The sequence below is a fragment of the Apium graveolens genome, chromosome 1 (genome assembly GCF_009905375.1).
Source record: "Apium graveolens cultivar Ventura chromosome 1, ASM990537v1, whole genome shotgun sequence".
Classification (NCBI taxonomy): Eukaryota; Viridiplantae; Streptophyta; class Magnoliopsida; order Apiales; family Apiaceae; genus Apium; species Apium graveolens.
This window is the reverse complement of record NC_133647.1, coordinates 101,114,604-101,137,483: the sequence shown is the minus strand read 5'-3', so window position 1 is coordinate 101,137,483 and position 22,880 is coordinate 101,114,604. Positions and strand designations below refer to the sequence as shown.

The 22,880-nt window shown below is 36.4% G+C and overlaps 1 protein-coding gene across 1 annotated transcript; it reads left to right on the top strand.

Annotated features, from left to right (window-relative positions):
• Positions 1 to 19,720: 19,720 nt before the first annotated feature.
• LOC141693169 (uncharacterized) lies at positions 19,721 to 21,607 on the top strand. Its single transcript, XM_074498219.1, has one exon. The coding sequence runs from the start codon at positions 19,721 to 19,723 to the stop codon at positions 21,605 to 21,607; it is 1,887 nt and encodes a 628-aa protein (XP_074354320.1).
• The last annotated feature ends 1,273 nt before the right edge of the window (positions 21,608 to 22,880 follow it).

Genomic DNA, 22,880 nt, shown 5'->3' with positions numbered 1-22,880 from the left:
GTTGAAGCCTTGATTAATGACTGGTAAAATCATTTCATAAATATGAAATATGTCAATATGAGATGTTAAACTGATTCAAAATCAGAAAATTGACAAGTGTGCATGTGTTATTTATACATGATATGTAAATCATAATTGATTACTGTTGTGAATATGTTGTGTACTTGATGATTACCTAAACAAAACATCTAAGTAGATTTTACTTAGTGAAATAATGTAGCACTCGACGGATAAGAATTATAGTCCCGACGGATAACTCGTTTTAGTCCCGACGGATGAGTAACCTATTATCCATCGAGTGAGTAGCTTATGTAATAATAAGTTTGTAGCACAGTGTTGTATGCACCTTTGTATAGAATCTGTAGTAGCATATAAGTCATGTTGACTTTAACTAGATATGCAGAATAGGTTGATTAACTGTACATAAGCAATGTCTTGTAATTCTGTATAAGTGAAATGAAGTCAAGTGTCAAAAATAGCTACCAACGGATGCTTAACAAAGCTTCGACGGATGATCAAATGACTATCAACGGATGCTTAACAAAGCTTCGACGGATGATCAAATGACTATCAACGGATGTTTAACATAGCAGTCGACGGATGATCAATTAAGTCATCGACGGATGATCTGAAAGTCGACGGATGATCATATCAAGATTCAAACATCAGTTGAACAGTGAAAGCTGACACACAGCCGTTGAGTTGGATACAAACACTATGTGGAAGCCCATTAACTGGGTAATAGAGGACGAAAAGCAGCAAAGATCAAGACTGTTAGATTTTATATGTATTCAGTTCTTTTGACTTTGTAATCTTGGTAATATATAAACCAAAAGAGTAGCAAATAGAAAAACTAACTAAGAGCTAAGAAACAAACACAGAGAAATCTTTGTAAGCACTATCTTTAGCATTTCCTGTGTTCTTAGTAGTTCTATTTTATATAAGCAGCTGTGAGCATTTCTGCACACAGAGTCCTCTCGATATATTAAATATATCTCTGGTGGAATTGTTTAAATCCACCAGAAAGTTTTTAAAGACTCTTGTTTTTAATTACTCTTGTTTTGATTCATTAAAGTTTATATTCCGCATTGTGCTAATCAAAACAAATATATCTATAATCGAGTTGAACATTTTTATTTCAAGAAAAAGTTCAAGAATTCCATTCAACCCCCTTCTGTAATTCTTGCTATATTGTTAAGGGACTAACAATTGGTATCAGAGCAGGCTCTTCATCTACAAAGAGTTTAAAGATCAAAACAATACAGCAAGATGAACAAGAAAGATGTTGGAGTCAAGATTCCTTTTCTTGATAAAGATAATTACCATCATTGGAAGGTAAAGATGCATCTTCATATGCTTTCTCAAGATGAGGCCTATGTGGACTGCATAGAAAGAGGCCCTCATGTTCCAATGAGAGCTGCAACAGGAAATGAACCATCTGTTCCAAAGCCAAGGCATGAATGGTCTGAACCTGATCTTGAACAAGTCAGGAAAGATAAAAAGGCCATGAACATTCTGTTCAATGGTGTTGATGCAGATATGTTTGATAACATCATCAACTGCAAGACTGCCAAGGAAGTTTGGGACACAATACAGATAATCTGTGATGGTACTGAGCAAGTAAGAGAAAATAAAATACAGCTCCTGATTCAGCAATATGAGCATTTTCACAATGAAGAAAGTGAGTCACTCACTGACATTTTTAGTAGATTCCAAAAGCTACTAAATGCTCTTAAATTGCATGGAAGAGTCTATCAGACTAAAGACTCCAATCTGAAATTTCTCAGATCTCTTCCAAAGGAATGAAAACCAATGACAGTCTCATTGAGAAACTCTCAAGATTATAAAGAGTTTACTTTGGAGAGACTGTATGGCATTCTGAAGACCTATGAGCTTGAAATAGAGCAGGATGAAAGAATGGAGAGAGGAAAGAAGAAAGGAGGATCCATTGCACTGGTGGCTGAACTGGAAAAGGAGAAGGAAGTGAAGATGGAAGCTATGGAATCAACTTCAAAGGCCTGTGAAAATAAGGGTAAAGGGCTAGCTGCAGAAAGTGAAGATTCTTTGAGTCAAGATGACATGGAGGACATTGATGAGCACCTAGCATTCCTTTCAAGAAGATTTGCCAAGCTCAAGTTCAAGAAGAACTTTGGAGCTGCCAAGCCAAATAGAAACATGGTGGATAAGTCAAAATTCAAGTGTTTCAAATGTGGCTTGGCAGGGCATTTTGCAAATGAGTGTAGAAAGTCAGATTCCAGTAAAAAGAGATTTGAGTCTGTGGATTATAAGCAAAAATACTTTGATCTACTCAAACAGAAGGAAAGGGATTTTATTACACAAGAGAATGACTGGGCAGCTGATGGTTTGGATGCAGATGAGGATGTCAGCTATGTCAATCTAGCCCTTATGGCCAAATCTGATGAAACAGAGACAAGTTCCTCAAGCAATCAGGTAATTACTACAAACCTTGCACATTTATCTAAAGCTGAGTGTAATGATGCAATAAATGACATGTCTACAGAATTGTATCATTTGCGTGTTACACTTAAGTCCCTCACTAAAGAAAATGCTAAAATCAAAGAGAACAACTTGTTTTTTAGTGAGAGGAATAATGTGCTTGAGTCTCAGTTTGTTGAGTTTGAGAAACTAAAAATTGAGTGTAGAATTGCTAAGGAGGAATTAATTGAGTCCTTGAAAAAGGAAGAAATTTTAAAGAAGCAGCTCGATCGTGAACATGAGGTGATTAAAGCATGGAAAACATCCAGAGATGTTCATGCTCAAATCACCAAGGTTCAAGGAATTGAGTCCTTTTGTGATGAAGCCTGGAAAAAGAATAAGGAGAAACTAGAACCTATTTTGGTAGATGGATTGCTGACAGATGTAGACTCGACGGATGATGAGGACTATCCGTCGGATAACAAAATGTGATATCCGTCGAATGATAAAAATCCTCATCCGTCGGCTGTGAGCAAACCCATTAGCAAAGCCAAATTAACCAAGCTAAATGAAAAGTATGGGTCTGTTTCCAAGAACTTTGTTTCTGGGGAGTCAAGTCAAGCCAAGAAAGGGAAGAAGGCTAATGTTGGTCACATGACTGTCAAACAGTTGAGTGACAGACTTGAGAAGATAGAGGTAAAAACAGAGACTAAAAGGAAAAACAATAGGAATGGTAAAGTAGAGATTAACAAACATAATAACTACACACCTGACAAATATGCTCCTAGAAAAATCTGTGTCAAATGTGGTAGTGTAAATCATTTGTCTGTTAATTGCAAATCTGCCATGCCTACTCCCATGTCTGTTCAGCCTCAATTCTCTAACATGAATGCCATGCCTCCTATGCCTGTTAATGCTATGCCTACACAGAACATGAATGCACAGTTTGCTAACATGCCATTTGCACCTAATCCATATTATGCTGCATATAATATGCCTCAAATGCCATTTAGCATGCCTTACTGGAATAACATGTTTGCACCAAGCATGCCATTTCCTGTTAGCCATAACATGCATAATAATTCTGTTGCATCCAGTGGTTTCAAAGGCCCAACCCAAATGACTAAGGAAGAATCTGAAATTCCTAAGTCAAATGAGTTAAGACCTAAGAAACAAAAGAAGAAAGCTAACAAGGCAGGACCCAAGGAAACTTGGGTACCAAAATCAACTTGATTTGATTTTGATGTGTACAGGAAAACAGAAAAAATCTTTGGTACTTGGATAGTGGTTGTTCAAGACACATGACTGGTGATTCTACCCTGCTCAAAAAGTTTGAAGAGAGAGCTGGCCCAAGTATCACTTTTGGAGATGACAGGAAAGGTTATACTGTGGGATATGGCTTGATTTCAAAGGACAATGTCATCATTGAAGAGGTTGCCTTAGTGGATGGTCTCAAACACAATCTGTTGAGCATCAGCCAGCTTTGTGATAAAGGCAACTCAGTAACCTTCAACAAAGAAACCTGTGTTGTGATTAATAATCAAAACAACAAAGTGGTTCTCACTGGTGTGAGAAGAGGAAATGTGTATCTAGCTGACTTCAACTCAACTAAAGCATCTGTAACTTGTCTTCTCAGTAAAGCAAGTCAAGATGAAAGTTGGCTATGGCACAAGAAGCTATCCCATTTGAACTTCAAGACCATGAATGAGCTGGTAAAGAAAGAGCTGGTCAGAGGCATTCCTCTGGTGGAGTTTACAAAGGATGGACTATGTGATGCCTGCCAAAAAGGGAAGCAAATTAAAGCATCTTTCAGGAAGAAACTTGATTCAGCACTTGAAGAACCTCTGCAACTGCTTCACATGGATTTGTTTGGACCAGTCAATGTATTTTCAATCTCAAAGAAAAGATTTTGCCTAGTAATTGTAGATGATTTCTCAAAGTTCTCTTGGACTTATTTCCTAAAGTCCAAAGATGAATCTAGTGAAATCATCATCAATCACATAAGGCAAGTTAACAATCATCCTGATTTCAAAGTTAGAAGAATCAGGAGTGATAATGGAACTGAGTTCAAGAACTATGTCATGAGAGCATTCTGTGAGGAAAATGGGATCCTGCATGAGTTTTCAGCAGCAAGGACTCCACAACAGAATGGAGTAGTGGAAAGAAAGAATAGATCTCTTATTGAAGCTGCAAGGACAATGCTTGAAGAATCAAAATTACCAATATATTTCTAGGCTGAAGCTGTCAACACTGCATGCTACACTCAGAACATCTCTCTGATTAATCAAGCAAAATGCAAGACACCTTATCAATTGTTCAAAAACAAGAAGCCAACTCTGAACTTTCTTCATGTCTTTGGCTGTAAATGCTATATTCTGAGAAATCAAACTGATCAAAATGGGAAGTTTGATGCTAAAGCAGATGAAGGAATTTTTGTTGGATATGCTGTTGGTAAAGCATATAGAGTCTACAATCTAAGAACCAACATTGTTGTTGAATCTATACATGTTGTGTTTGATGATAAAAAGATTGAAGGACTAAAAGATGGAGATTACCATGAGAGCCTCAAATTCGACAATGTTGAGAAGGTCAGTGATGATGAGAGTGATCAAGAAAAAGTGTCTAAGGATAATGCAGACAAATCTACTACAAATGAAGCACAAAACTCAATATCCGTCGAGTTACATAATGCTTCATCCGTCGGAAGGCAATCTGTATTATCCGTCGGAAGACAACCTGCCTCATCCGTCGATACTCAAAATTCACCATCCGTCGGGTTATCAAAAGGAGCAGGAAGTCAAGGCAAATCACCCATAGAAAGCACCCCAATCTCAAATCAAAGATCCACAAACTCAGGGGGAGTTTCTAGCAATCAAAACTCAATCACACATCAAGACAACATTGAGGTCTCTTCATCTAGGGCTAATCTACCTCAACCAAGAAAATGGATAAAAGATCACCCCTTTGAACTGATTATTGGTGATGTTTCTTCTAGAGTTCAAACCAGGAGAGCAACTCAAGAAGAATGTCTATACATCAGCTTCCTGTCTAAGGAAGAACCAAAGAAGGTAGAAGAAGCCTTATTAGATCCTGATTGGATTTTAGCTATGCAAGAGGAGCTAAACCAATTTGAAAGGAATAAAGTATGGAACCTGGTACCCAAGCCTAAAGGAAAGAATCCAATAGATACCAAATGGGTATTCAAAAACAAGATGGATGAAAATGGCATAGTAGTAAGGAACAAAGCAAGATTGGTTGCTAAAGGCTATTGTCAGCAAGAAGGGATAGATTTTGATGAAACATTTGCTCCTGTTGCAAGACTTGAAGCCATCAGAATCTTCTTAGCCTATGCAGCCCATGCCAATTTTGAGGTCTATCAAATGGATGTCAAAAGTGCCTTTCTGAATGGAGATTTGGAGGAAGAAGTGTATGTAAGTCAACCTCCTGGCTTTGAAGATCCAAATTTCCCAGAGTATGTCTATTATCTACTGAAAGCACTTTATGGACTGAAGCAAGCACCTAGAGCCTGGTATGACACTTTATCAAAGTTCCTTTTGGAAAATCACTTCACAAGAGGTACTGTAGATAAAACTTTATTTTTCAGAAATGTGAATGGCTCTAGCATACTTGTTCAAATTTATGTAGATGATATTATTTTTGGCTCTACAGATGAGAAACTTTGTAAAAAGTTTGCCAAACTGATGCAAAGCAAGTATGAAATGAGTATGATGGGAGAACTAACTTACTTTCTTGGTTTACAAGTTAAGCAAGTTAGTGATGGAATATTCATTAGTCAAACTAAATATATTTTTGATCTTTTAAAGAAGTTTGATCTAATGGATTGCACATCTGCAAAAACTCCCATGGCCACTGCAACTAAGCTTGAACTAAACACTACTGAAAAGTCTGTGGATATTTCAAGTTATAGAGGCATGGTTGGCTCACTTCTATACTTAACAGCCAGTAGGCCAGATATAATGTTTGCTACATGTTTGTGTGCTAGATTTCAGGCTGATCCTAGAGAGTCTCATTTGATAGCTATTAAAAGAATTTTCAGATATCTCAAAGGAATACCAAACCTTGGCATTTGGTATCCTAGAGATTCTGGTTTTGATCTAACTGGTTATTCAGATGCAGATTATGCAGGTTGCAGAATTGATAGAAAAAGCACAACAGGAACCTGTCAATTTTTAGGAGACAAGCTTGTGTCCTGGTTCAATAAAAAGCAAAATTCAGTTTCTACTTCCACAGCTGAAGCTGAATATATTGCTGCTGGCAGTTGGTGTGCACAGATTTTATGGATGAAAAATCAATTGCTAGACTATGGTTTGCAAGTTGAAAGGATTCCTATTTTCTGTGACAACACAAGTGCAATTGCCATCACTGACAATCCAGTGCAACATTCAAGGACAAAGCGTATAGACATCAAGTAACATTTCATAAGGGAACATGTAATGAATGGTACTGTAGAGTTACATTTTGTTCCAAGTGAGAAGCAACTTGCAGATATTTTTACCAAGCCACTGGATGAATCCACCTTTTCTAGGTTGGTAAGTGAGTTAGGTATGTTTAATTACTCTTGAATTTATCTGTATTATTCTTGCAATTTGAAAAGAAGCCAGAAATTTAGTTGATTTTTAGTCTTGGATGAAATTTTGGCTAAGTCAAAATTTGTATCTCGACGGATGACCATTATCCATCGGGTTGAGTCATCCGTCGATATACAAATTGTAAATAAAAATCAATTACTTTTCGGGAATATTTTAAAGCTCGACGGATAACATTTTATCCTCATCCATCGAAGTATCTAAATCTGAACCGTTAATTCCCTGAACATTATCCGTCGAGTATACTTACAGTTTATAAGCATTACACGATGGATAATGGGTGGAATTTTTAAAGCTTATTTTAAAACGGTCATTTTAGGCAATTTCTATTGGGTAATTTACTTCTCTTTATTATTTTCATCCGTTAATTCTGAGCAAAGTATAAAAGCCTATTTCATTCTAATCATTTTCTTTTATTATTCTCAAATTCAACTGTGTTATTTCATTCTCTCTCAAGCAAAAATCCTCTTTCTCTTCAAGCTTTTCTTCTCTAACAATGGCACCCGTAGTAAAGATCATGTCACAGACAGGGTTCATCTATGAGAAGAACTACTTCACTGCCTTGGTCAATAAGGGGATTCAGCAATCTGAAGACTATCATAAGATAATGGACTTCGTGAAGAACTGCAAGTTAAGTTTTGCTATGCTGGAATCACACACAATCTATTGTGAAGTTGTTGAGGAAATGTGGACAACAGCAATCTACAACTCTACTGACAAAACCATCACTCTGACCATCAAAGGTAATGATTTCTGTATCAATAGTGATGTAATAAAAGCATGTTTCAAGATTCCTGATGATAATGTAACTACACCACACACTGACACTGATATTGTCAATATGCTTAATTCCATTCATTATGCACTTCCTACTGCAAAACTAAGTGAAATTAGAAGACTAGGTCTTAGGAAGGAATGGAGTTACTTGTGTGATGTAGTAACTAAAGTCTTTTCTGGAAAAATCAGTAATTTTGATTCTGTGAACATTTCCATGCTTAACATGCTATACATGCTAGTTACAGACAAATATTATAATTTCAGTGACCTTGTTGTGTATGAGTTAGGTTTTAAATTAGGTGACTTAGCCAAAAGAGGAAAGAATATTTATTATGCTAGATTTTTTATACTTTTGGCTAACCATCTTTGTCAAGAGATTGAACTTGAGAACCCAAACAACAAATTAGCTTGTTGGGTTCAAGAGAGAAGAATCATTGCAGACTTGAACAGAGCCAACCATCACAAGGATGTGCCAATGTTCTATTTTCCTGTAATGCTGACACCTCAGGTAAGTAAGGTAAGTTTATCCATACCCTCAACTATTCCAATCTCTTCTATTTCTTTGAATTCAGGCATAGCTATGGCAACTGTGAAAATGACCAAACAGTTGCCTACCAAAGCTGCCAAAACTACTGCAATTCCCAAATCCAAATCAAAGAAAACTCCCTCTGGTATCTCTCAAAAGGTACCAGTTGAAAAATCTACCAAACCCAAAGAGGGGAGTGTGAAGGAGGATAAGATAGGTGAGGGAAGGGGTGAACATCAAAGAAACCCCAAGGATAAGGTTGGAGAGATGAGTGAATCCTAGCCTAGCCACACTGCAGTTTCCCAACAAACTGTAGTGCTTAAAAAGGATAGAAGCTCACTTCTAGCTGCATCCTCCCAAAAGGATGTGGCTATTGAACAAAGCTCTCATCCAAGAGCACAAGCCAAGAGGGTTAGGGACACAAGCTCACACCAAACTTACACTAGAAAGAAGAAATACAAAACAACTGGGGATGCACAGGGCACACAATTAGTGCAAACTGGTGCTAAAGACACAGTCCCTGCACCTTCTCAAATTCAGATTGATGTGGCTCCAATAAATGTGGAGTCACAGCCAAAATCTCTCATTATAGAAGCCACTGAAACACAATACTCACCAACCAACTCACTGGAAGGGGACATGATAAACACTTCAATTCCTGATTCCCCTTCTTTAACTCTGTTGGGGAAGCCAAAATCCAGTGCAAGTGAGCATCATCTTTTAGATGATTTGTTGGCTCACTTGCCAATTCTTTCTGATTCTATTGTGACATCTGTGCCTCAAATAACTTCAATCAACACAGAGTCAACAATAGTTTCTCTTCCCACCTCATTCATTTCTACTCTCTCGATGGATATTGCTCATCCGTCGAGTAGTGATTGTATCCCGACGGATAAGCTTAACAGCAGTTATCCGTCAGATAGCTTTACCACTCACCCGACGGATATCACTTATCCGTCGAGTGTCTCTGCACAACTTCAAACTTCAATAATTTCAAGTGCAGAAGATTTGGTGGTAATATAATCACTCTTAGGACCGAGAGAGGAGAGTGCATTGAGTGAGAGGCTGGGTTGCTCCCAGGCAAAAGGAGAGGAAATGAGTGAATCTCAGCAATCCATTCATTCAGGATTGGCAAAAGTGAGTGAGAGGAGTCCCACCTTAGTAGGTGAGGGTGTGAGGGTGGGGAGCCAGGGTGAGACCCTGATGCAACAAAAGAGAGAACATGAGATAAAAGCAGGTACTGGAGAAATAAGGATGGAACCAGCCATTGCTAGTGAGTCAATGATTGTGGATGATGCTAAAAAGGAAAGACAATTTCAGCAACATTATAAAGCTGTAATTGATAACATTTCCTTGGATGCTGACACTTTTACTCACCCTGTTTCAGCCTATCAATTGTTGGCTGCTCAGGGCAATGTGGAGGCAGAGCAGACTTTGCACTTAGTGCACACCACAGAATCTCTTCAAAGAGATAAAGCTGCTGTAAACAGGATGCCTCCTCAAGCTGGAGAGCCATCTGAAGAATTTGGAGTAAATTCTGATGATGATGACTCTAGTTCTTTGAATGGTAGCATGAACTTAGGGGGAGCTGAAGGCCCAAGTTCTGCTTTAAGTTTACCTGAATGGGCATGGGCAAAGGAATTTACACCAGGACAATTTGAGGTGTCTTTGGTAAAACAAGTAACAGCTATTCAGCAAGCCCTTCAGGAAGCTTCAGATGCTGGTACCAAGGCTGTTCTTAAATCTCATCTAGACTCTTTGCACTTAATGAAGATCCAACACTCAACACATAATATCAGTGTGGATGAATTGAAAAAGGAGATAGCTGACTTAAAGACATACAACTCTGAGAAGCGGGATTCAATAATGCCATATGGTACCATGCATGATCTATTACTAAGGTTGAGAAGAGAATCAGATTCTGACAAGAAGATAGCCAAGCTGGAGACCAGAGTTCAAGTTATTGAGAATTCGGTGGCTCTACTTCTTCAAAATCAACAGACTCAGACAAATCTTCTCATGCAACTGGCTAAAGCACAAGGCCTAACTCCTCCACTTGATGATAACAAAAAGGGGAGAGAGAATCAAGTAAGGGGGAGAAAGGACCAACTGAGGGGGAGAACATTTTAGTTCAAATCAGTAAAGTAATTGTACCTTCAATTATTATCTCCAAGCCACCAGTTGTAGATGGTATAGATCTTATAAATGCAGCAGCAGCAAATTTGAAAGATGCTGATAAAGAAGAGTTGACTCTGATCAACTGGAAAAAGATTGATGAGGAAATACATAAAAAGTTTCAATTAGTCAAGGAACCAGATCAGTCAGCCATCCATCACTCTCATGTCAAGCCAATCAATGTGAATGAGATGAGCATGAACTACCTGGAGAAAGGATAATCTTCCTGCATCAAGACTACAAAGGCTGAGATAATTCTTAAACCAAGGGCAAACTATCCAAAATCATCTTTGAAGAACCCTATGGATACTGTGTATGAGACACCCAAGCCTGATGAAAAGAAGCTTTTATCAAGATCTATTCTCCTCTACAAAGATCCAGCTGATTCAGCCTCAAGAAAGAGAATTGCAAAGATATTCAGAAATGGGAAGGAAATTTGTGTGGTAGCTGGACATCCACAATTTGCTCATGCAAAGGAAGAAGAAAAAGTCAGATTGAAGCAGGAAAAGAGGCAAGCTGCTCTAGATGCAAAGAAGTCTAAACAAAAGAAAGAACAGTTTGCTATCTTGACCAAGCTACAGGCTGTGAACTCTTCTCAACAAATTCCCTCTCAACCAACTCAAGCTACTGAATCAAAGAAGAAGATTGAAGAACAGAAGAAATCTCCAAGAAAGAAAGAACTGGCTAAAAGAACAAAAAGAAAGTTGGATATTGTTAACAAGGAATTGGAATATCAATTTCCAATGGAATCCACTAAAGCTGAAACTCAAGCATCAAAGCCCTCTGTGGTATTTGAAGACATAAGGGTGGTGGACCCCTACAGGAACATACATGGAGAGCCTATTGTGCCAAAGGATGAGCCAATAGAGTGGGATAAATTACCAATTCCTGACTTCAACTTGCCAATTCTCACCAAGCCAAGAAGGACAAAATCAAGGGCAGTCAAGAAAGTGAAGCTGTCACCTCTCAAATCCAAGGCAGTAGTCAAAGCTCAACCCAAGATCAACAAGGGAGACTACTTGTACTTGTGTGACATCAAAGAATTCTCAGACCTAAACCTTTATCTGGAGGAGCTGGATGAGGTAAGGGCAATTGATGCATACAGAAACCTACCTGAAAGGTTGGTATTCAAGTACAAAAGAGGAAGGGAGATTCAGTGGCCTCTTCACAGGATACTTCAAGAAAGCCAAGCTGTGTTGATCAAAGTCTATTCATCCTTCAAGAAAAACTTTGGGTTTAATATAACTGCAAGAAGATTAGTATTGAAGAAGATTGAAGAGCTAAGGAGTGTTAGAGCCAAAGATGCACTACCCAAAACTCTTATCATCCCATACACAGGGAGAAGAGTGCATCTAAGGCCCTACTGGCTGATGGAATTCATGGATGACAAGGGTGTGAGAAGATTCTTCAGATTAGAAGACCAATTGAGTATCTCTAGCAATGAGACTCTCTTGGAAATGCAAGAAATGTTAGATCTCTCAGAATCTGATGAATTAGAATTCCACAGACAGCTCCAGAATCAAATTGAAGAAAACAACAGAAAGCTTGGAAGAAGATCCAGACCTTCAAGAAACTAGAAAAATCTGCTCAGGCTAGAGGAGCATCTTGAACTGACTGTGAGCCAAACCTTGTATATCCTGTTTAAATTGAAGCACACTCAGTTTTATCTACTTATCTTTAAAGATATATGTTTAGGATGTTTTGTTATCATCAAGTATCTCTTAATTTATGGCTACAATTTCAGTAGACATAAATTGGGGGAGATTGTTGTGAATATGTTGTGTACTTGATGATTACCAAAACAAAACATCTAAGTAGATTTTACTTAGTGAAATAATGTAGCACTCGACGGATAAGAATTATAGTCCCGACGGATAACTCATTTTAGTCCCGACGGATGAGTAACTTATTATCCATCGAGAGAGTAGCTTATGTAATAATAAGTTTGTAGCACAGTGTTGTATGCACCTTTGTATAGAATCTGTAGTAGCATATAAGTCATGTTGACTTTAACTAGATATGCATAATAGGTTGATTAACTGTACATAAGCAATGTCTTGTAATTCTGTATAAGTGAAATGAAGTCAAGTGTCAAAAATAGCTACCAACGGATGCTTAACAAAGCTTCGACGGATGATCAAATGACTATCAACGGATGCTTAACAAAGCTTCGACGGATGATCAAATGACTATCAACGGATGTTTAACATAGCAGTCGATGGATGATCAATTAAGTCATCGATGGATGATCTGAAAGTCGACGGATGATCATATCAAGATTCAAACATCAGTTGAACAGTGAAAGCTGACACACAGCCGTTGAGTTGGATACAAACACATTGTGGAAGCCCATTAACTGGGTAATAGAGGACGAAAAGCAGCAAAGATCAAGACTGTTAGATTTTATATTTATACAGTTCTTTTGACTTTATAATCTTGGTAATATATAAACCAAGAGAGTAGCAAATAGAAAAACTAACTAAGAGCTAAGAAACAAACACAGAGAAATCTTTGTAAGCACTATCTTTAGCATTTCCTGTGTTCTTAGTAGTTCTATTTTGTATAAGCAGCTGTGAGCATTTCTGCCCACAGAGTCCTCTCGATATATTAAATATATCTCTGGTGGAATTGTTTAAATCCACCAGAAAGTTTTTAAAAACTCTTGTTTTTAATTACTCTTGTTTTGATTCATTAAAGTTTATATTCCGCATTGTGCTAATCAAAACAAATATATCTATAATCGAGTTGAACATTTTTATTTCAAGAAAAAGTTCAAGAATTCCATTCAACCCCCCTTCTGTAATTCTTGCTATATTGTTAAGGGACTAACAATTACACGCGAGTGATATGATCATTACGAGAAGTAATGACAAGAGGATCATATCTGGAAATCTTGATGAGATTAAAAGTTTTTGATGTGAAGATTACAATCTTCATGACTTTAAAAGTCTTAGATGATACATGTCACATGTTGGTGTTAAGAATCTTGAAGAGATCACCGAAGCTCATAAATCTGTTATAGATAGACTGTATTTGTATATATCCAAATATATATAAAAAAGGATCTCTCAAGAATGATTGGAAGTCTGTTGTATTTTTAAATTGTACAAAATAAGATATAGGTTACAAAGTTGGTAAACTGAGTAGATGCATGAGTACAACGAAAGTTGGTCACTTGGAAGTTGATTGCAATGGGATTTAAGGTGTATGATATGTGCTCGTGAGTTTGGACTGAAATACGAGAGATATCTAATTGTACCATGCGGATATTGTAACAGCCCGCACTCCCGGACTATTAGTTCTAAATCAAAAACTAAAAATAAAAAAGATTCTTACTCGATAATTCAAAATATATAACGAAAATTAAAGCAGCGGTCAAACTCAATAATTAAAATCATAAAAATAGAGACGCAACTCTACAAATCCGATATTAATTGTCTAAACAGATAATCAAATTTATTCTCTAAAAACAAAGTCTTTATTCTAATTCAAGTAGCACGAAACTAAGCAGCATAGGTCTCCACATAGTTCTCATTCCTTATTCTTAATATGCTCCAAATATTCTGAACCTGAAATATTAAAAGGGGTGAGCTACACACCTCAACAAGTACAAATTGACTAACTCTTAAACAGAAAAACAATGGGTGTTTTGATAAAATGATTTTTCTTAAAACAATAATAATTTTGTAAAACATTTTCTAAAATAAATCCAACCCAAAGTTTTATATTTTAAAATTCAGAATTTAAAACAGAACAGAGCAGATTTTATAACATTAGAGATTTTATAACAGATCAGAACTGAATAAAACAGAATGAAACGATAATTCTTATAAATACCATAGTCTTGATCTACGGCCACACTTTGCCAGTAGTCGACATCTAATTCTTATTCTTATTCTTTATACCACACTTTGCCAGTGGTCGGCATCTAAAGTTCAATAATTACGCGCCCTTATTAGGTATCTAAAGTTTCACACTTGTGCGCCTACTAAGGGTATCTAAGGCTAGTTCCGGAACTATAACATAAAATTACGAACGGGTTCGAAAATGTAGAGACTGGGTTCTAAAATTCACAAATACTTATATCTTATAATTTCGAAATCAAAATTCTTATATCTTATACGAAATTAAAAACAGAACTGAAATATCTTTTTCGAAAATTAAAAGTAAGTCAAAAGTACTTACCTGAAAGTCGACACTTAAAATCTGAAATTAATAACGTGAACAAATCCTAAAATATAATAAGCAGCAAAAATTATTATATAGTGCAAATAGATTACAGTCATGAATTACCAGTGATCACACACTAAATGATATAAAGGCCGGATAAAACTTTAAACCATGCAGTCAACAAATCAAAACCAAACAACAAATATGTCACAGAAAACATGGTCAAATGGGCCTTAAATCTCATCGCATGCATACGACTAGCGTACTCCAAGCACAGGGGTCACCATTGTTTTTAACTTTAACATGCATCACTCATATTTTAGTTAACTAATTATACACACACCTCATTATTCACTTTATGTATGACTAACAATTAATAATCAATTAATACAAGGCATTCATGTTATAGTAAAAATAATGAACCATGCCTTATACACTTGGACTCAATTAGCATATAAGATTACGTCTAATAATTAATACAGTGGATTACTAGCATGCATTCATACCACTTCAACGCAACATAAACTAAAATGGCTACTAAACGATACATGGAATATTATATCATAATAATTCTTTATAATTTTCCTTTTTCTTAGGAAAAAATATAACAATAAAATAATTATCAAAGCTAGCATGTGGGGAACATTTTTTTTGTTGCTAAATCAGAAACATGTTTTTAGTCACAATAATCCGTTAAGAACATTCATTTTCCTTTTAATCTACACAAATAAATAAACATTCAACTATAACGTATTTTATAGTTATTTAATAACATAAAAATGATTCGAGCAGGAAGCATAAACTACTATATCTAATAGCAAATTAATTCACGTGGAAAACTAATATTTATTAAAGTGAGTCACCCCGCGTTAAAGCAATGAAATCATATTTTATATATCTATTCACTTGAGACTTAATGTTCAAAAGACCTTGACAATACATATGGTGAGTAAAGACCAGGTGAGACCATTAAAATAATTTTTCAAAGCATACACTAATAAAGCTTAGTGACTAATACACAGAATATATGCACATAATATATATTTAATCCTAACACGGTTATTACACAATTCAAGTAAAATAATGTATAACATATACATGATCCTATTCCGAATCAATTAATTCAATTAGGAGTCAAGTAGACAAGTACACATTCGCATGAGATAAATTAAAATCAAGCAAAGAGAACGTGTGTACCTGTTGGAGGCGAATTACTGTAAAAATAATTCAGAGTTTATAATATTCTTATATAGGCACACAAACCCCTAATTTGAAATATGAAATATTAAATTTCCTCCTAAAGATTTACAACCTCTCCAAGTAATTTCTTAAAATAAAATATTTGACACACAAATACCTAAAATAAAAAAGATATCGATTTTCTAATTTATTCCCACACTTCTTTCCATAAATAACAATTATTTTTTCTAACTCAAATAACTTGCACAAAAAGTTTTTCAGAATATTCTAATTAAAAAATATTTATCTAAACTAATTAATATCTAATATCTAACAAATAAACTAAAAAATAAAATTACGGATTTTATATTCTTTCCTCCTTAAACGAATTTGGTCCCCAAATTTACTAAATTAAATTAAATTAAATAAGTTACCAAAAGAAAAGAAATCATACCTTAACTGCGATTGTTGTCAGCTGAAACACACATCCAACGCCTCTCTTATTGTCTGCTTCCTTCCTTGGTGGTGGTGACGGGTTGTGCGGGAAATTCGAAATCTGGTGTCCTACTTCTCCGCAGTGAAAACAAGCACCTGTGTTCCAACGATAGACTTTGTCCGGATGATTCTTGCCGCACCTCGTACACCTTTCTCGATCACCTTGACCTCCGATGTTATCATACACGTGTGGTTTCTTGAGTGGTCCCCCTTGAAAAGATTGCTCACCATTTTGAGTGAACCACCTCTTATTCCAGCTACTAGACACCTTTTCAGATCCTGCCAAGCCTCTCTCAATCACTAACGCCTTGTTGAGGACTGCCTCATACGTCTGAAGTTCAAAAGACGCCACAAAATTCCAGATATCGCTTCGAAGTCCTTCTTCCAATCTTCGTGCTCGACTACTCTCATGTGCTACTAAGGTCGACGCGTATTTTGCAAGCTTTGCAAATTCTGCTTCGTATTCAATGACGGTTCTTCCACCTTGCTGAAGTCGAATGAAGTCCCTCTCTTTCTGCAGACGAACTGTTCTCGGAAAGTACTTGTCCTCTAAAGCCTTCTTGAACTTTGCCCAAGTATATGGTTCAGAATTTTCTTCAGGATTCGTTGTTGTCTCGTTCTTCCTCTTTTCCATGAGCCACCAGTCGTAAGCGCTTCCTCGCAATTGGTACACAGCTAAGGTCACCTTCTGCTGCTCATTGCTCCCAAGAAGTCTGAAAGCTTTTTCCATCTCTTGGATCCACATCTCGACTACTGCCGGATCAGTTGCTCCATCAAAAATTGGCGAGTTCAAACGCTTGAACTGAGAGACGATGTTGGGCTTCGGTTGCTGATTCACAAGTACAACTAGAGTTTCAGCTAGCTGGTCAAAGACGTTTCCCCCTTCATCATTGTTGCCCTGATTTCCATTGTTGTTCTGATTTTTGTTGTTGTTCTGGTTGTTATCGTTCTCCCCGTCCATCTTTTCTAAAACACACAAAACAATTTCTAAACTTATAGTCAATGATCGTTAAGCACAAGAGTCAAACATATCAAATAATCACAAAAACATATGCCTAAATTCAATATAATTTCCTAAGACCTATACGATAGTCTAAAGGATCGCATAGTAGGGAATGTACTAGTCCCATACCTAATACACTCCGAAGGACAGCCTGCTCTTGATACCAACTGTAACAGCCCGCACTTCCGGACTATTAGTTCTAAATCGAAAACTAAAAATAAAATAGATTCTTTCTCGATAATTCAAAATATATAACGAAAATCAAAGCAGCGGTCAAACTCAATAATCAAAATCATAAAAATAGAGACGCAGCTCTACAAATCCGATATTAATTGTCTAAACAGATAATCAAATTTATTCTCTAAAAACAAAGTCTTTATTCTAATTCAAGTAGCACGAAACTAAGAAACATAGGTCTCCACATAGTTCTCATTCCTTATTCTTAATATGCTCCAAATATTCCGAACCTGAAATATTAAAAGGGGTGAGCTACACAGCTCAGTAAGTACAAATTGACTAACTCTTAAACAGAAAAATAATGGGTGTTTTGATAAAATGATTTTTCTTAAAACAATAATAATTTTTTAAAACATTTTCTAAAATAAATCCAACCCAAAGTTTTATATTTTAAAATTCAGAATTTAAAACAGAACAGAGCAAATTTTATAACAGTAGAGATTTTATAACAGATCAGAACAGAATAAAACAGAACGAAATGATAATTCTTATAAATACCACAGTCTTGATCTACGGCCACACTTTGCCAGTAGCCGGCATCTAATTCTTATTCTTATTCTTTATACCACACTTTGCCAGTGGTCGGCATCTAAAGTTCAATAATTACGCGCCCTTATTAGGTATCTAAAGTTGCACACTTGTGCGCCTACTAAGGGTATCTAAGGCTAGTTCCGGAACTATAGCGTAAATTACGAACGGGTTCGAAAACGTAGAGACTGGGTTCTAAAATTCACAAATACTTATATCTTATAATTTCGAAATCAAAATTCTTATATCTTATACGAAATTAAAAACAGAACTGAAATATCTTTTTCAAAAATTAAAAGTAAGTCAAAAGTACTTACCTGAAAGTCGACACTTAAAATCTGAAATTAATAACGCGAACAAATCCTAAAATATAATAAGTAGCACAAATTATTATATAGTGCAAATAGATTACAGTAATGAATTACCAGTGATCACACACTAAATGATATAAAGGCCGGATAAAACTTTAAACCATCACTACTAGAAAATCAGCATTAGACATCGCACATTAGACATCAGTCAGAAAAGTCACTGATGTTAAAAGCCTTTTTTACATCACATAAAAAAAAGTGATGTCTTTTTGGTATGTTTACATCAGCTTTTGAGTAAAGTGATGTCTAAGTTGTTCTTTTAAAAACTACGTCACATCAGTTAACATATAAACCGATGTCCAATTTCTTTTTAACATCGGTTGAAATAATAACCGATGTCTAAGCTCAATTTTAAAAAATTAAAGCCCGCTGCTTCTCTCTTTTGCTCCCCGCCCTTAACCAAATTTTCCCCCCCCCTTAGTATATTTCCCCATTCCGCCTATTCACTCATTCACTTTAATAACATTATAACATAAAATTAAAAATAAATCAAAATCAAAACAAAAACAAAAAATTACAATCTCCACAAAACAAAAACTCATTCACTCATCCCCCTTTCTCTCTCGACTGCTAAACCTAGAACTCTCAAATGTATGCTTATTGTCTTTCCCCCTTTCCGATTAGACCTTGAATCTCCAATTAAACCTCTCAATTTCTTCAACTTTCTAAACCTAGAACTCATTTGTTTCAATTTTTGTGACAGATTCGAAGATTAAGGAGTTAAGTGTGTTCATTGAAGTTTAAGGTGAGGAGTAGAGTTTCTTGGAGCTAAATCTTGTAGCTAAGGGTTTATTAAAGCTTAAATCTCGGAGCTAATTAAGTTGGATTTTGGTCTTGGAGTTTGTTGCTGTGTTTTTTGGGATTTTGGAGCTTGCTTTGTTAGGTATATTCTTCTTTACATATCTATTCATATATGTTTGGGTTGCATGTATATATTTGTGTAGTTGTATGTATGCATGTGAAATTGAAATGTGTAGTTGTTGCATGTGTAGTTGTATATATAGTTAAAATACGGATTTACATGTAATAACAAGTGCTTGTATATATTTGTGTTTGTGTTGTTTGTAAATATATTTGTGTTTGGGGCTTGTCGTTGTAAATAACATGGTTTATGAGTGAATATAGGAATTTTATATTGATTATACTAGGTAGTAAATGTACTATAGTATATAGTAAATTAATATGTTATTTGACAATCAGGTAGTTTGAGAATAACATGGACAAATCTTGGATTTTCAAAGATAGGGACACACTTGACTATGAAATCGGGGTTGAAGAGTTTTTGATATTTGCCGAGGAAAATGCTAGTGATCCTAAAAGAATCCCCTGCCCCTGTAAAAGATGTGCTAACTTCAAAAAATTTGCAGTTAAGATTATCAGGGGACATTTATATGAAAATGGTTTTAGTCTGGGGTACCTTGATTGGATTTGGCATACACAAGGGTCTGCAAGTAGGTCATCAGTTAATAGAAATGCTCCGACCCCTGCATCTATGCCTGCCCCTGCACCTACGTCTGCCCGCGCACCGATACCTTCCCCTGGCCTTGCATCAGAAACAGTCAATGTTTGTGATGCTGCATATAATTCGAGTGAGTACAATAATGAGTCGTATCAGTTTAGGAGATTTGTGGCTGATGCTGAACAGCCTTTGTATGAGGGTAGTGAATGTACCAAGTTGGAGTCGATGATAAAATGGTACAATTGGAAAGCTAGGTTCGGAATTAGTGACAGTGCCTTTAACGATTTGCTGTCTACCGTTGGATCTCTCCTTCCTAAGAACAATGTGATGCCACCTAATGCATATGAAGCCAAGAAAACCTTATCCGACTTGGGCCTAGAATACATAAAATATCACTCATGTCCAAATAATTGCATACTGTATCGGGGGGTAAATGTTGATGCTTTCGAGTGTCCTAAGTGTTGTTTATCTCGCTGGAAGTTAGGAAAGGATGGTAAAATAAGGATTAATGTTCCTGCTAAAGTAATGTGGTATTTTCCAATTATACCGATATTCAAACGGATGTTTAAATCTCCTTCTACATATGAACTAATGACCTGGCACTCAAAGCAGCGAATAGAAGATGGAAAGATGCGGCATCCAGCCGACTCTCCTTCTTGGAGAAATATCGACTATAGGTGGCCTGCCTTTGGTAGTGATGCACGAAATATTCGTTTGGCGTTGTCTGCAGATGGTATAAACCCACATACTAACGGTCTAACTAATAGATACTCTTGTTGGCCAATAGTATTAGTGACTTATAATCTTCCTCCGTGGTTATGTATGAAGAGGAAATTTATGATGCTAACAATATTAGCTTCCGGTCCACATGAGCCTGGCAATGACGTTGACGTATATTTACAGCCTTTAATCGATGATTTAAAGAAGTTGTGGGAAGAAGGTGAACCAAATGTTTATGATGCATACACCAAGTCATATTTCACTTTAAAAGCAATTTTATTGTGGACAATAAATGACTTTCCTGCATATGGAAATCTGTCCGGATGCGTTAATAAAGGTTATATGTATTGTCCAGTATGTGCTGATAATACAGTTGCCAAGTATTTAAGCTATAGCAGGAAGATGTGTTACCAAGGCCATCGGCGTTACTTGGCTAGGAATCATCCATATAGGAAGCAAAAGGCCGCTTTTAATGGACAACAAGACTTAGGGCAGGCACGTCAACCTCTGTCTGGAGAAGAGGTTTTATTGCAGCAAGATAAAATTAAATTTCAATTTGGGAAGGAAGTAAGGAAGTCAAAGATGGTTGATTGTCCATGGAAGAAAAAGTCGGTTTTTTTCGAATTAGAATATTGGAAGTTTCACCATGTCCGTCATTGTTTAGATGTCATGCACGTCGAGAAGAACGTGTGTGATAGCTTGATCGGCACACTACTAAATATGAAATCTAAGTCTAAAGATAGTGAAGCTTCTCATCTTGACATGATTGACATGGGGGTTAGGGCTGATCTAGCTCCACAAAAAGGAGAAAAAAAAACCTACTTACCCCCTTCGATTTTTAATTTGTCCAAGGCAGATAAAAAAGAAAATGTTGTCATCGTTAATGCACATGAAACTTCCTTATGGACAAGCGTCGAACATTAAAAACTGTGTTTCTATGGAAGAATTAAAGATGTTTGGGATGAAGTCCCACGACTGCCACATCTTACTCCAACAACTGCTTCCTATTGCAATTCGTGCGGTACTTCCAAAAAAATTCAGGGTCACCATAATTAGGTTGTGTTTCTTTTTTAATGCTTTGTGTAGCAAAGTTGTAGACGTATCGAAACTAGATAAATTGCAATCAGATGTAATAGTAACTTTGTGTGAGTTGGAAAAAATCTTTCCTGCATCATTTTTTGATATAATGATACATCTCATAGTGCACTTGGTTCGGGAATTACGGTTATGTGGGCCGGTATTTTATAGATGGATGTATGCATTTGAGAGGTTTAATAAGGTGTTGAAGAGTTACGTACGCAACCGTTATTACCCCGAAGGCTGTATAGTTGAATGCTATCTGGGAGAAGAATCAGTAGAATTCTGCCAAGAGTTTGTCAAGCAAGCTTGCACCACTGCTGGTCTTCGTAAAGATGAAGGCAAGTTAAGTGGTCCATTATCTGTTGTGACAATGAAATCAATCGATGAAAAAGAGCGGGATGAAGCTCATTTACATGTTCTTCTAAACAACATTGAAGTACAGCCATATATTTTGTAAGAATTTATTAATTTTGTGGCTGTTCAATTAATATATAAATTATATATTTACTGGCTAGTTAATGATTATATAATTTCTGTTAGAATGCATAAGGAGTATCTAGAGGGAATCCATCAAGGAAAAAAGAAAAGTGTTCATTGGATCTTGAGAGAGCACAATCGCCTTTTTGCCGATTGGTTTCTAGAAAAAGTTAGTATCTTTATAGTTTCATTTGTGCCTAATTTATTTGCTCTGTAGTAATATGGAATTTAGAAGTATTTTGTTTCTGAAAATGTGTAGGTTAGTAGTGAAATGGAGGAGAATCCTGGAAGAGTTTCAGAGACAATAAGATGGATAGCCGGAAAACCATCATTTTCAGTTTTGACTTACGAAGCTTATCTAGTAGACGGGGTCCGATACCTTACAAAAGAGCGAGACGGTGTGAGGGTTGTTCAAAACAGCGGAGTGTCTTTAGTTGCTAAAACTGTCCAAGTGTCTAGCGCTAAAGATTTGAACCCTGTAGAAAGTGACTTGACATTTTACGGTGTTATCTTAGAAATATGGGAGCTAGATTATCATGCATTCAAAGCACCGTTATTTTTATGTAATTGGGCAGACAATGACAAGGGAATTAAGGTGGATGATCTTGGGTTCACACTTGTCGGTCTAAGTCGACAAGGC